Here is a 16,080-nt window from a genome sequence, read left to right as displayed (position 1 = left end):
CCAAAAACCCAATTCCCAGGTCAGTGACCTCATCAGGATTGATTCACTGCTGGTTCTTCCTTTTGATCTGGAAATGCCAAGCTACTGAGATAACAGGCTGAGGGAAAGCAGGTAGAGACATGAGCCAGTTGTGCAGTAAACAGCACTCAACAGCATCTTCCTTTCTCTTGTCAAAGACAAAACTAACTACGCTATGGGGTAGGAGTGTGCTGCTTAGAATCCAGAAACATCTGAGCCCTTTAACTTACGTCTTTAGTGGCGTCTTCTTCTTTTTTGCAGGCTTATTCAAGTTGTCTCCATCAGTTCCGTTTGTTTCATTGGCACTGGCTGGTATCTCAAAGGAGGCTGGAGATTTAGTGGGTGAGTTGGCAATCTTAGAAGACGATTTGAAAGGGTCAATAGAGTCCTCGCACATGTCTGGCTCAAAACTGTACGTTTGTTGAGGCAGTTTGGGAGATTCTTGCATTTTTGTACTAGAGGAGAACGGGTTAAAATTGGGATCATCCCACTTATCAATATCAAAAGTGTAAGATCCTTTCGTGATAGGGATTTCGTTTGGATCAGTGGGTGTCTTTGTCGGTGTGGTCGGAGCATTGTCAAGCTTTTCCACTGGCTTTTTAGTCTTTGGCCTCCGTAATGGCATTTTAGCACCAGGCTTTTTACCAGCTTTTTTAGGAGGAGGAGTGCTCTCCTGCTGCTCTTCACCGACCCCTTTTTCTTCTGAATAATCAAATTCCAGCCTCACCGCAACACCTTTGGCCGGAGGGTCCTCTTGTCCCCCAGTGTCCGATGGAGTCACCTCCCCAGCCTCCGGGGCGGGTGTAAGAGGTAGAGTTTTCTTGTTGGCAGGGGGTGAGTTTTGCACTTTGCTGCCTCCAGTGCTAAAAGCACTAATCCCTTCCAAACTGTCTGGATCCAAAGGGTAGGATCCCTCAGGCACAGCCGGGGCCTCCTGTTTCTCAGCAGAGGTTTTAGAAGGGTCAGTATGTTCTGGTTTTACTGAGTCAGCTTTTGCTTCAGGTGCAGGTTTCTCCTCACCCGCAGAAGCTGCTTGGCCAAGGTCAGGAGGCTCTTGTGGCGTTTCCTTCACTGGAGGAGCATCCAGAGATTTTTTTGCTGGCTGCTTCTTTTTTAAGGAAGCGGGCCTTGATTTCTTTGTTCGCTTAAGGGTACTGGAAGCACTGCTTGAACCAGTACCATAAGCATCTGCTGCCGGCGCTAGTGTCTCACTGTTGCCAAGATAGGATGCTCCATCAAAATCACTAGCCTGCAAGCTAAGAGACCGAGATAATGTAGATTTGGAAACTGGCACTGAATCGGTAGATTTTCTTCGAACATTCGCTTTGGGGTCACGATTCTTCAATTCTGGAGAGCTCGGTCCTAAGGCATGGAGAGAATCAACCAGCTCAATGTTATCAAAGTCCAAGTTGTAAGTTCCACTGCTGGCTATTGGCTTGTCCTCATCGAAGACGGTGGAAAAAGAATGGCATGGGGGACGGAACGGGCTTTCTTCAACTGACTCACTGTGTGACACATTCGTTTCAGGGGCAGTTTCAGGAGGTAACCCTGTGGGAACAAACAGAAAACAGTGAATTTTAAATGTCCTTTTGCAATAAATTCCCTTACAGTTTGGCCAGTTCTTCAGCAATTACCTGTTCATATTAAGTTTTATTTCCCATGTGCTATTTTTACTAATTTCCCAGAGGAAAAAGCAATGGAAGATGGCTTCCTCTCCACGAGACAGCGAGGCTGCTCCTGTCTGCCCTAAGCAGTCAATACACTCCACTTTGACCTCATAAATCCAAGTTTATAATGGGACATGAATCACTAAGAATTCTGTCTGAAACAGATTATGTTAAAGATTAAAAAAAAGAAATCAATTGGACAACTCTACAAATATTCTCAGATGCATCATTTTCCTTAAGAATGACCATTACATGCTCCCTACTGATTATGCAAAACATTTCTCAAAGGGTAGTCCTATATTCAATGTTGAAGGGAAAATCACATTCTAGAACTGTCCAACAGAGCATCGTCTCATTATAGCTAAGTGTTTGCTTGCTGTATAGAATCCTAAAAAGCTGAAATCTCTTGACTTAAGAATTATATTGGACAAAACAGACAAGTACATAGCGTATATCGAAAGATAGAAAATATAAAAGTAAGAAAGGATTAAGATAACGGTCCTTTCTGCCTTCTATCTCATGAAAATTCATTACTAAAATGCCTTACTGTTCCCAAATATGGGTTGCTTCTGCTGCCATTGCACTGTTCTGTATCTGAACCTCCACCAATGTACATGCACATATCTCAGTCAAGGTGTGCAGAGTTTGGAAATCTCCAGTTCCTTACCCATGCTACACTTAGCTGGCTTGTCTGTACTGAGCAGCTGAGCTCTCACTGATGAGCACTGAAAGAAAACACTTCAGTTTTTCCTATTGAGCAACACAGCACTTTCCACGTTGTCAACATCAAATGAGTTCTTTGCTCATCCTTTAGAGATTTCAGCAAAATTTCTAAGCATTTTTTTTCACTTCAATCTTGACATGTTTTGCAAAACAAATTGCCCAGCTCCATTCATTAATCGTTTTCATAAAAGCAATATGGGCAGAGAATCAATAAGTGCTTTTAGATAGAAGCCATGAGTGGATGATGAACAGAAAGGACATATTTTCTTTATTTCAGAGGAAATTTTATGTCCATATAGAAATGACTGTTTAAGGATGTTGAGAATGGAAGAAGTTTTAGAGAATCGGATACATTTCCTTAGAGCAGCACAAGTATATTCAGACATCTTCAAAGGAATGACAGCGAGATGGATTGTCTTTGAGGAACAGAATTCTACCGAGTCACATGAATTAAAAACATTGTTTTACTGCGGTTGCTTTGTTTTTTCTGAAATGAATGCTAATAACTTGGCAGTGCTTCAGGACACTTTATTATTTCCCTCATCTCCTCTGGGTTGTTCTTGGTTTCAGTCCGATGGAATGGTCACTAATTAAACACAATTTGCTGAGCTTCACACAAACATCACTCACTTCTGACACTGGTCAGACTCAAATAGTGTCATAAAAGCCCACGTTATACTAATCTGGGAATTTTACATCAAAATGGAAGACACTCAGCAGGAATACACAGCAAGTATAATTCTAACAAGTCAGCAGAGCCCAAATCTAGGTCAGTGTGAAATAAAAGGGAGATCTGAACACAGCCTTCTGAAATTACGCGTTATTTTCATTCTTGCACATGCCAAAGGCCTCACTAGGGTTTAGGTCTCTTGTTTAAAGTCAGTACAAACATTGATTATATATATATATATATATATATATATATATATATATATATATATATATATAAAGCAGTACCCTGCAGGACTCGGAATGGAGAAGACAGGCACAGCACAGCTGAAGTTGTGAACAGATCACAGCAGCAGATGAAGGAAGGTACAACGCCTTCCATACTCACAGTACAACAGCATTCAGATTCAGCACGCTCCACATAATGCAGTTTTAACCCCTTTAATTGCTTATTTCACAGCTTCCTTCAAACCAAACTCAGTACAGATTTCTGCAGTGAGCAGCTCAACTCGCTGCTCTGATGTTTCCATTGTTTCTGTATGGAACAATATGTGAAACTGAGAAAACTGGGTTTCTGGCAGAAATGCAGAGCTGCTACTTGATTCCCTTGGCACAAGTGACTCAACTCCACCCTGGTAGCAGCAGGAATGTGGGAGGGGAAGAGGTGAATGGTATACAATGCAGAGCAACACAACACTGTACTGCTACAAAGACATATTAAGATCATTCTTTCCTGATGTTAAAATCATATCTGGAGCACAGTGCCATTTGCTTCCTCACATTACAAGACTAAGCAGAACAGTCTTGCTGATTACAGTATTTCATTAAAGTACAGCTTGATGGCAGAGGGATGCTCTATGCAAAAGAAGGCAGGACTTGCCTTAGAGAGAACAGCGTAACATCTTGAACAAGGACTTTTAGGGGCCCACTGCAGGATACTGATACTCATACACAAATGACACCCATAAGAGATGCCCACAGGTAGATACTAATTATTTTAAGGAGCACAGATGATAGCAGGGAGACCTCTTTTGTCCTAAAAAGCAGGCGAACGCCAAAAGAAAGCTCCCACTTCACTCATTACAAGGAAGGCCCAAGTACCTCTTCTATGCAGGCAGCTTTCTGACTGCAGAGAAACTCTGCCTGGATTTGGTAAGAAAAATCCCCAAACCAACAAAAGCCCAGGCTTTGTGAAGGCAGGCAATGAGCCCTTGGGATGAGAGCTGCACCCAGGGAATCCAGCAATAAACACAGGCAGTGTGACCTCAGGGGAAGGAACGCTTCCAAAACCAACAGAGGCAATTTCCAATGTGTTTTAAAGATACTTCAAGCAGAAAAGAAATGATGTAACTCCACCAGCTACCAGCCTGTTGAACCTATATCTTAACTCCTTCTTTATGAATAATGAAAATCTATTGAGGAAATACAATCAAGAAATTCCAGCTACTTTTATATATTCTTCTCCTTGAATTATGTTCAATTCCAGTGCTGGAGCTGTGCTGCATGCTAGGACAGTAGAGTGTTTTGTTCTTTGTTGACATGTCTCTAAAATAAGAGTGAAATCCAATAGGCTTGGACTGGAAAATAAAAGGCCTTAATGCCGCTGACTTGGAAGCAAAGCAAAACACTATTTTGAAAGATGTAGGAACAAAACCTGACCAGATCTAATAAAGCAAGAAGAAATTCAACTCCATTTCTGCTTCCTAGGGAAAAAGAGGCAAAAGGAAACCACTGGAAAAAGCATCCAGCACATAGCCATGCTCTCTGTAATAAAGAAATAACTCACCAGACAAGTACGCTTTGGCTACAGCATATAGGAATCGGAATGAGTGAATATTACACATAGTCAAACACTGCTTATTTCAAGCTCCTGCTTGTCACGAGAAATCTTTGAAGTGATGAAATCAGTTGGTAGCACTATTTTTAACATTACTGTAAAAAAAATACTCCAGCCATTTATTCTGGGAGAAAATTGGGATATAAGGTTTATTTTCAATTTGCCAGGCTTGGAGAGAGAGAAAAAAGAATGCTTTCCAAACCAAAAATTCAGCTCGCTTTTGCCTGAATCTTTATCTCTCTACTATAAATGCTGACTTCCATTCCTCTGGCATAGGCAGGCACTGGCCTCCCGTTGGAGACGAGTGGGTTGTAATGCAAAGAAGGCTGCAGGGCTTGCAGCTCCCACCACGTGCTGCTCCCTGGGCCCATCCATACCCCCTGGCCCTCTCCCCTGACCTGCAGGCCTCTGGCTCAGCCACGTGGCAGGTTTTACACTGCTGGGAGGTGGCATGAAGCCAGGTGAACCTAGCTGCATTTCAGTCCCATCGTATTTATTAAGCTTTGAAGTCATCCTAATTAAAAACTCTCCTCTTGGCTTTCCAGCAGAGCAGTCCAGCTGTTGCACTAATGGAAGCAGGCGGGAAAACTGCAACCATCTGCATCAATAATTACTGTCAGATACAGATGAAATAATCCTTTGAGCACTGTCTATGCTCCCTCCTTCCACCCCTACAATACAAGACAAAGACACAAGGCCAGCCGTTGCTGCCTTGCACCACGTTAGACTCCTTGCCTGCCCATCTTTACTTTGCCTTCCCATTGAGCGAGCTGTATGGTGCAATGAGAAATGCTCTTTCAGCTGCTCCTAAACCCCAGAAAGGGGCTCACTGCTGTGTGCACAACCCAGGAGGTAAATGAACTGCAGGATAACTGTTCCTCGGTGGCTTACGGAGTACAAAATGTCCAACTAAAATGTCACATTTACAAAGAAGCATGCAAACACCTAGATTACAGTCTTCATATTACTAATTTCTGCTAAAGATTTCAGAAACAAACGCATGCTTTGTGTTGCCCTCCTACATTTGATTTCCTTCTGCATTACGCATCTTTCTTCTCTCCCATAAATCACCCTGTTGTATAACTGCACATTGTGTAACTGTTGGTTTGTCATAATTTGCCACCCATGGACAAAATCTTATTTGCAAATGAAATGCTTTCCTCTCAGCCATCCAGTGGCTTTTAATATAAGCTCACATTTGGCTATGAACAAATATATTCAGTTTCCTATTTTTCTTCAGGAATATCTGTCAGAAAGGGGGGGGGGGGGAGGGTGTGGGATACAGGGAGAAAAGAATCACATGCAACAGCGAAGCACATGCGTAATCAAGGGCTTGAAGATAATCTACTGCAGTAATTAAAAACACGCTCCAATCCTGTTTAGCACACACATTCCTTTGTTCTCTCAGCGATTAACTTATTTTGTAATCATGGAAATTAAGATTAGAAAAAGGGAGGAAGATGGAGAAACATTGTTTGATGCACTGAAGAAAGAACTGTAAAGGAAAAGTGACTACAATCTTATGGAGTCAGTTTGTTGAACGTCCTTCTAGGTTCTTATAAAGTCTTAGCATAATAAAGATCTTCAAGAGCAATTCGTGAACAAGCCCTGGAAATATTTTAAAGATAGATAAAGATAGCTCAAGATATTTCCAAGACTTGTTGTATCCCTTAAGGTTGAAACCAAAGCTCAAAAGCCTCTGCCATGCATATGAAACACAAGTGAGCTTTAGTCTGCTTTGAGTAAAATTACCTTCTCACAGTTTAGCCAGGTAATCCAGATGACTTGGCTTTTGGATGGGAAAATAGACAGCTTAATGGGGAATTCAGTCTTTAATTGCTGAGCTGTCATCTGACAACCCAAACAAAGCTAATTTGGGCTAATACAGTGCTTTCTGCTCCCTCGTATTCTATTATTCAAATTGGAGAACAAAGAACACTCTTTTAGGGGCAAAAGTTTCTTTGTTGTTTTTTTTTTTCTAAATGCATATTGTCTTCTTGAAAGTTCCTTTTGTCAATATATACTATTTTAATGTATCTGTATTACACACACACACACGTACTGCTTTGTTACTCCTATACTGTACCAAAGAGCTCATTACTATTGTTCCATGTTCTACTCTTCATTCTGTTCTGATTCAGATGACAGCGGAAAGTGACATTTTGTTAGTTGTCACTGTTAACAGCACCTGCATCTCGCTTAGTAAAGCTCCTAAAATACTAGGAGGAGGGAATGGAAAGTAGTATTCTGGAAAGTTCATTCTTCTCTTTATTATTTGTCAAATGTTATGGAAGATTCTCAAATATTTTATCCCAGAAAGCAAGTTGGTTTTTCCTCTCATAGCGGATAAAGATGAGTATAAACACATTAATCTTCTAGAAAACATTTTGTTAGCATCCGTTCCTTATCTCTGCTAACACAAACGCCTCCATGCAGCAACCTGTCTCATAATGCATGCTTGTTACCTGTGTCTTCAGGGGGCAGCTGGGGCTTTATTTCTTGCTCTGCTATGTCCACTACGATGGCTGCTGTTGTGTCGGGTGGTGGCTGTGGAGGTGATGGAGGAGCCTTGACTGGTGTAGTGGACTCAGGGGTCTCAAATGCTTCTTCTGAGTCAGAGCTCCTGGGAAAAACAAGCAAGAGATTTTCTTTAACAGGCTGGACTAGTGAGCAGAGTGAAGATTCGTGTTTGGAGGAGACAAGTTGCATTTGGAAAGGCAGAATTTCCCCACAGCCCTTTTCAAAAAGTAAACACACAGTTTTGTTACGCATGGTGAGACAAACTATAAAATGTGCTGAGTCCAGGTATTGTCAATCTTTCAACTTGACCATTTCCTAAAGCAAAAGGGATCTGCCCATTTCTAGCAATTCTTTGCAAGGCTGGACTACAGTCCCCATGGCTGCCCACACTTCACATGACAGTGCAGTGGAGACCAAACCTGCCATGAAATTGAACCAGAAGGACTTCACAAGCCGCCCTGCTGCAATGATGACTCCTCTCACTTAGCTGAAGTCAAACGATACCTCAGAGCTGCCAGATTCTGTTCGCTTTATTAAAGCTCATGATTATTTTAAGCAGATCGATGTCAGCAGAGATACAAGTACAGGATTTGCATCCTATTACACTTGCTGAAATCTGTCAGGATTGCAGGAAATCTCCTGTGAGCTGGGTAAGAAAAGACCCCACTGCCACCCCCACCAGCCTGACGAACAGACAGCAAAATACGGTATTTACCAAAGAAATCTGCAAGGAAGCTCAATATCAGAAAAATGCTCTTTACCATTGCCTGGAATATGGCAGAGAGCACAAAGCCTGCAAGCACATACCAGGACATTACTCCAAGGTCTACATCACTTATACTAGGAAAATGAGATCCTGTGTTGAGCCAGTTCATCTTTCCCTAGTGAAAATACTGGATGGTCTCTCTCGCATAGGATATTTTTAAGGCCATAGCTGTACTTTTAAAGCATACCAAAAGATTTTCCCAGAACAACAGGATTTCCTGTGAAAAGGAAATTACATATTTCAGCCAGCTCTATTCACAATGTCATTTCTCTAAGAAATAAAGGGTATGCAGGAAAAAGAAAAAAAAAACAACAAAAAAACATTGCCATAAAGTTCATAGCGTAGAACAGATTGCCAGTGGTGGCTGGCACAGCCAAAAGGAACTGGCTCTTGCATCCTCTACACCATGATTCTGGAGCTCCAGCCAAGGAGAAGGCAGGGTGAGATGGGACACATAGGTGTTAGACATGCAGAACTGTTGGTCCCAGCTCATCATGTAGAGGTTGGGCATGCAAGTGCAGAATCACACCCTAAGGATTTATTTCTGGGAAATCAAGGAAATAAAAGCTGTAGGATGGAACATACATTCCCACATCCTAAAAGGCAATGGCCAGCTTAGGTAATCTATAGGAGCTTGCCTTGAGAGTATATTTTGTGTCTTTACATCTGCAGTCCTTTGTTGGTTTGCTTTTGTTTTTTTATTGTATGCAATGGGCTAAAAAGATACAGATTGTAGAAGACATCGAATGATGATAATAATAGAGCACAAAATAACTAGAAATATTCTTGTAGTCCATCTCTTCCACCTCTTGGAAGGCAGCCAGTAAGCAGTAAATAGGAAGGCAGTCGATAGAAACTCAGTGAACAATCTACAGCAGGTACAGATGGGGAGAGGTGAGAGAACCAAGGAGCAGCCTGGGGAGCAGGAGCTCTCCCATTCTCATCTGGAAGCTCAGAGGTCTTGCCCAGCCTGCTGCACTAACCTCAGGAAGAAACAAGGGGAGTAACGTGGGTTGACTTCTTTGCCACCTTTGGCCTCACAGAAATCCACCCTCAGAACTGACCTTACCATCTTTTTTGTAAAGCACAGATGCTATGAAGCCGTCCCTTATTTTAGGACAAAAAATAGCCCTTAGTCACTGTAGCTGGCAACCACCCAGGAAGCAAAAATAAGATTTCTTGCTGCCACTGCCTCCGCTTGCTCTTTGCCCTCTTCAAGCATGACAGCCATCAAACTGCGGTCACCCACAGCTGATAAGAGTCCACAGCACAGAGTCAGTATAAAACAGCAGAACAGTTTCAATGCCTTCTGCCCCACTGGGAATCCTCCGATGTCTCAGGTTCTTCTAACATTTACATTACAGTAGTATAAACAGTACAAGCATGTGCTCACGTTAAAAACAAAAGCCATGGATATCTTATGACATGCATGCCATAACAAAAGCAAACCATGCTCCATTACCATACGAGAGTGCTTGAAAGGTAATGAGCCAAAATAAAGGATTCCAAAGTTTGATTGGAGAGTTCTTATTTAAATATTGCCCTCTAATTGCAACGGACAGGACGTTTGGAGACATACAGACAAACAGAGGGCTATCCCAGATGATAAGCAGCCTCTTATACCCTCTTGTCTGCCTTCCACAATGCTAATCTTGGCTGATCAATTTGAAGCAGCAAAAACTCCCAAAGACTTGTTTGGGATACAACTGCAGTCCTAAATACTTGAGGAGGAGGAGATAGAAACTGCTATTTTGTCTCATTTTTCTACCTCACATTTATGCCTACACATTCTTCGCCACTGGCTAGAGCTGCATTCCTAAAGGCAATGCACAGGTTCTGGTAGACCTAACCATATAAAGCATCTAAAATACCACAAAGTTAAGGTATTCAGTATTTGTTGAACAATTTATCATATACCATGCATAGAAACCAAAAAGAAAAAAAAAAGAAAAGAAAAAAAAAGCAATTTCTTAAAATGCTCAATTTAGTGCTGAAGATGAATTTTGGTTTTCATTCCTTTAATCCCAATGGGAGATGATCTGGAAATAAAAAGGAGGAATGAGTTCTGCAGTCTCACCTCCATCGATCATTTTCAGGGATGATCCTCATAAAACCTGCATGAATAATTCAGATCTGCTTTACTGATGAGATCGGAGCTGAGGTTATAGGACTGGCTGTACATTTCTGAGGTCAATCTCTTTTGTATGTTACTTAAATGGGCACTTACGTTACACCAGCAAGAGCCGCACTGACTGACACATCTGAAAGGACACATCTTTCAAGCACAACAAAACAGCCCAAACAGTAATTCCTTCCCTGGAGATCCAATGGAGGCCTGTCCCTAGGTCCCACTCATTGTGACCAACACTACTGGATGGTTACAGCAAAAGGTCCTTTTCTCATGCCAGCATGAGGTTAGAGTAATATCAACAACGTTTCTGCTCTATGTGCTACCATTGTTGCATGATAATTGCTTACTCAGCAAGTAAAGACTAACATGGCACCCTAAACTAAGTAATATCTCTTATGATGGTGACTGTTAGCTACGGCATTTTACATCTATCTGTACAACACGTGGTATTAAAAATGGCACAAATGTGGTGTCAAGCATAAACCTCACAAACATTTTCTTTCTCTCTAGTAAAACATGCCATTAAAATGAATGAATGTCTCAAACCCAATACAAAAGTACCGATACCACCGAAAACATCTTGCACAAAGAGCAAAACCATTAACCTCTGCCAAGCTTATCAAAACTCATGGGTCAGTGACTTAACAGGGATCATTTAAAGCCATCTGCCTTTACCACCCCAACCCCTTGGGAAGGCTGGCAGCGTGGGATGTGACTGTCACATCCAGTCAGGGACTGAAGGAGGCTCAGATGTGTCACTTACATGTCACCAGAGTCCATCTACAAGACTGTTTCTTTAGGGACATGTCCGACCATTAACTATTAATGCACTGCTGTAAGGATGCTCAGTGACACGACCATCTAACCTGCAATTAAATAAATTCCCAACAAGCATAATGGGTGAGAAGACGAACTGTGAAACTTGTCTCAGGAAGGGGATGCTGGAAGGCTGCAGTCAGATTGCCCTTTCTCCAGTCCCCATCCTGCTCACCCTGCTGTGATGCCACTGTTCCACATGAAGCACCCCTGCTGGTTTGCATCCACAGGAACACCATGACCACATACATACCGGATTATGCTTTAAGCTTCTCACCTGCCTGGCAGCAATGATGGAATACTTCTCATTGGCAAAGTCTGATCCTCAAAACACTGATTTCATCACAGCATCATTTTACCTTACATTACATATCTGGAAAATAGTTTCATCCATTGCTGCCTTGTAGATCTTCGTTTTTACATTCAAACTGGGTATGGTTCAGTGAAAAATAGGAACAGCAGCTTCTTGAACCATAATAATTTACACCAATTTTATAGAAGATATTCCTCAAACACTACATTACTCAAACCAACTGCAGTTTGTACCCTAACACAGGAACATGAGCTGAGGATAATGTCACGTGATCATTCTATGGCTTGAGCTGCAACACCACACAGAGGCATCCTTTGCAGTTCTCACTTTAAAAAATAGAGGTTTCATCAAATAAATCCCATTCTGCTGAAATGACAGAGACCTACTTTAGCGCAATGCAATTACACAAGAACCGATATTGACACAGACGTGTGCAGAAAGCAGGGCAGGCACTCCTCTCCAGAGAAGGATTTAAAGATGATTTCAGCACAAATATCCCTCCAAGCCCCACGGCAAACATGGCTACCCCAGAAAATAAAGGATCTCACACTGAAGGTGAGAACTCACAGCCCATACATGATGCACCCTGACAAGCACAAAGCTTTGCTGAGGGATGCAGGGGAGGAAGGGCACCGTGCTTAGCAGCAGCCAGAGCCACATCCCTCCTTTGTGCAGCGTTCACTTCTCTCTCTCCTGTGAGCCTGTGGGATGCTTGCTGCTGTCTGGGCACAGCTCAGAGCTGTAATGATGTGCTACACATGCGGAAATCTGTGTGAGCAGCGAGCACTGCTGGGTGATGCACAGCTGCTGGTGTCGCTCCTCCGAGCCACTTCACATCAACCTGCAGACATCCTCAGACAGCAGAGCTGGGATACGAGAACCTGCCTGTTTAGGTGGTGGTGTTTCTTTTACATAGGTGAGAAAACAGAAATATAAGCCACTTCTTACATTTTCAGATCATTACATGGGACTTCAGCCATGGAAAATAATACCCTGTGTGTTATCCAAACCACACAGGTCAATTTGGAGCTGTGTTTTCAGAAAAAGGAAACATATGACTCCCATAAGCATTAATCACTTCCTATTAAAAGGCCAATCTTTCTTCATGGGATGATTATATTTAGAGAACAGGATTAGAACTGCAACGGAGGAGAATTAAAAGGGCACGATCAACTTTAAAAATGATGCTGATTGCTGTTTTTTAACCTATCGCATTAGGAGTAATCCTCTTTCCATAACTGGTAAGGGGAGAAGGAATCATTTCTCCTGCTTTTACTGTTTGTTTATTCAGCGATTTCGAGAGCGTTTTGTGCAGAAGCCAAATTCACACTCCCCCAGCAAAAGCCATTTCCTGCTTCACGCAGCAACAAGAAAGAAACGTCTCAAGCTGTGGGAAGCCACATCTGAAAGAGAAGATTGAGGGATATAACACTGCACGCTTACAGCAGCACTTCAAACTACTTAACTCATTTTTCTAACTGATTAGCAAGAAGTTCTCTGCATTGCCTTAAATTACATTAAAATTTCCCTCTTTTATGGCTTTTTGCTGAGATGTAATAGTGCTTCTCAATGCTACTGATAGAAATGAATAATGAAATGAATCCCTATTCTTTCTGGCCAGCCTCTCCCTTTCACTGACTGCAGTCTGAAGAATGAAAACACTTTACAGAACCAGGGCTCAGAACTGAAGGATCTGTACGTTTTGTACTCGCCACGCTCCTTGCAGGCAGATGCTTTAATTCTCAGAGGAATGAGAGGAAAATACCACTTAATTAAAGACACTCATCCTCAGACATCACACCAGCACATTTACTAACATGTCCCTAACCAACCAGAGGCTGCAAAATGTTCAAATACCTACATCTCTTAAGGGATGAGAACAGTAGAGATACAAAGACACTCCAATATCCAGGTAAAGAATTGTTTTCCACAGATATAGCTACAATCAGTTAACACACAGTGATTCCAATCAGTGCCGCACTGCCATTCTCTCTCTTAGGGTAGGGATTTGATGTTTAAGTATTTAACACCCACGACAAATACCTTTCCTCTGTCCTCAGTTCTGAGTACTAAGGCTTTAATCCAGGAAACAACATCTTGTTAACTACATCCCTAGAAAGCAAACCAGGTGCCCGTGCACACTGCTATGCAGCACCACGCAAAGGTTCCAAGGGAAAATAATCAATAATTCATCGGGAGCCAAAGCCATACTTTGAAATGGCTTTGTTTGCTGGAACTACCTTGGAAATCCAATCAGGCTTTCCCCAGTTATCTCTCTGCTCACACACCTGGGTCCTTTTCCATAGGGCTGCACTGAGCGGTACCAGGAAGATGACATCCATGGCTGGCAATGACACCTGAGTGACAAACCATGGCTGGATCCAAGGGAACGGCCTCCGACTCCAGGAGTAAACAAAGGAATTCACATTCCTCGCTCATCCTCCCCCCCTCCTCAAGCAATGAAACTCAGCACAACGCTGGGCTCATTTTTAATGAGAGCAGCGAACTGTTAACAAGAGCAATAAATCCACATCTCTGTGCTGAAAGTAAATCAAAATGCAAAAGCAGGAGCTTGACTGCTACTACTGCTCGGTTTCAGATCTGATCTACGTTTGGCCCCAGAAACAAGCTTCTTTTGTTCTAAAAAAGCCCCTTATTTATACATTTAAGCGTAGCTCTAAGGATGCTGCTTAATCTAATTCAAAGGAATGCAAAGCCCCTGATTTTTCTAAAGTTCACTTTTCATCTCAACAGAAGAAATGACCCCAATTGCTTCTCAGGGAGGCAAGAAGCTCCCAGACACTGATTCATCTCCTTAGTCAGACCTCAGAGCTTGGGAGAGAAGTAACACTGTGGGGAAGCTCCAAAATCATAAAGGAGAGCCCTACAATGACCCTGAGGTCAGCTTCAGAGAGATCTGTACTTACTCAAACCAAAATATGCCCACTTCACGTGTTAAGATTTTAGATGGTCTACAGCGCAACCCTCGCTTTGCTTTCCAGATCTAAGCAGTGATCCATGTTCCTGTCTTATTAAGTTTCACTACTGATGATGCCACAGCAAAAATAACATTTTTTGTTTTGTTTTGCATAGAGGGACCCCGATTTTTTTACCCACATCTCTTTTCTGCCCTGAAATTCTAGCTATGATTATAACTCTGTCCCTGCAAAGCCTCTCACCTGGACAGCACGTGAAGTCTGTTACAAAGCCAAATCCTTACCAAGCATCAGTGATGGATAAGGAAATGGTATCTATTGGCAACGGATGGTATCCAAGATATTTGCAAACACAAAAAGGTCTTAAAACAAAGGAGCTGAACTAAATTCTGTGTACTATAAGTGAGTTAGAAAAGCCTTAAAAGCACCCAGGCTATTACCTCTCAAAGAACACCTTTGACTCAAGTTTAACAAGCCATTACTTGGACTGCTGCGTCAAGCAAAGCAAAAAGCAAAAGCAGATAAAGAAGCAGCGCTGTGTGTAAGTGACAGCCACAATGCACGTGCAGGAATGCCTCTTCATTCATGCTTTTACTACCTCCCATTTATTATTTTCCAATTTGCCTGTATGTCATAATACATAATAGATGACAGCAGCTCCATTATGCATGGCATAGGGCACACCATTCAATACAGAGAGCTTTCTAACACACACGTATTTGCCAGATGTGTGGTGCTCCTCGCTAATAGAAGGGTGAGGGATTCTGGGGTCTTTTTATTTTGTTTTCAAGTCTAAGTGTGACCTGCCTCCCTCTCATGACAGATGTAGCGGTTGATGTAGTACCCTTCCATATCAAAGGAAGCGCTGTCAGTGACTTCAGAGATGAGATCCTCTGGGCTCAAATAAGGGAGGTTGGAATAAAAGGCAGGAAAGCTTGACAGAAGAATTTCCCTGTTATTTCTGGTCCATTTTCTCTCAAGTAAAACACCTTCGTGGCTTCCAGCAATTCACCTTACTTAGCAGACAAAACTAGGAGGTGGAAAGCGCTCTCAGTGCTGCTGGGGAATGCTGACTGGTGACTGGAAAAGATATATGTAGAGCACTGACAATAGGCAGAGCTATCTGTCAAAAAGGGCTTAACTCAAATAAATGCCATTTGGACAACAGAAGCCTCCCCTCCTACAAAAAAACCTCTAATTCTTCTCAATACTTTCAACATGTATATCCCAATTTTCTATATATTTATTAATTAAGGTGATTTCTTATGTATATAAGCATATAAAATTGTGCAAATATTCAACCAGATTATTTTTTTTTCCAAACTTTTAAGAACCATTGGGTTCCTTTAGGTTTTGGAGACAGAAAAATGCACAACAAAGCAACATATTATCTATGTGTTAACATACACATAGAGAACTTTTCTTCCTACACATATATATGCATACCCACACACAAAACAGCTGCTCACACCTCTTACACACGAGGCTGTGTCAGCCCAGCTTATATTTTTCTCAGTCCTTCTGACAACCAACAAAGACCCCACCCCAGAATAATAACAACACACAAGGGCAGCATCTTGGCTGGCTACCAACCATCAGTGACATTCAATTTCTTTTTTGGAGTCCAATCCAGCTCCCACTGAAGTCAGTGGGCATTTCAGCATTGACTTCAGTAGGAGTTGGC

The 16,080-nt window shown here is 42.1% G+C and overlaps 1 protein-coding gene across 19 annotated transcripts in view; it reads right to left on the bottom strand.

The window, feature by feature from the left end:
- Nucleotides 1-16,080, bottom strand: part of TACC2 (transforming acidic coiled-coil containing protein 2) — a 98,395-nt gene that overhangs the window by 26,057 nt on the left and 56,258 nt on the right. For all 19 annotated transcript variants that reach the window (XM_085555318.1, XM_085555330.1, XM_015867493.3 and 16 more), the window contains 2 exons: nucleotides 7,380-7,537; nucleotides 249-1,566 (listed from right to left, as the gene is read on the bottom strand). In XM_085555318.1, coding sequence (XP_085411444.1) covers nucleotides 249-1,566; nucleotides 7,380-7,537 — 1,476 coding nt within the window. The remainder of the gene's footprint in view (nucleotides 1-248; nucleotides 1,567-7,379; nucleotides 7,538-16,080) is intronic.

This window comes from Coturnix japonica, chromosome 8 (assembly GCF_054131305.1).
Source record: "Coturnix japonica strain WE chromosome 8, WE-NBRP24, whole genome shotgun sequence".
In the NCBI taxonomy this organism is placed as follows: Eukaryota; Metazoa; Chordata; class Aves; order Galliformes; family Phasianidae; genus Coturnix; species Coturnix japonica.
This window is presented reverse-complemented; position numbering and strand designations above follow the sequence as displayed.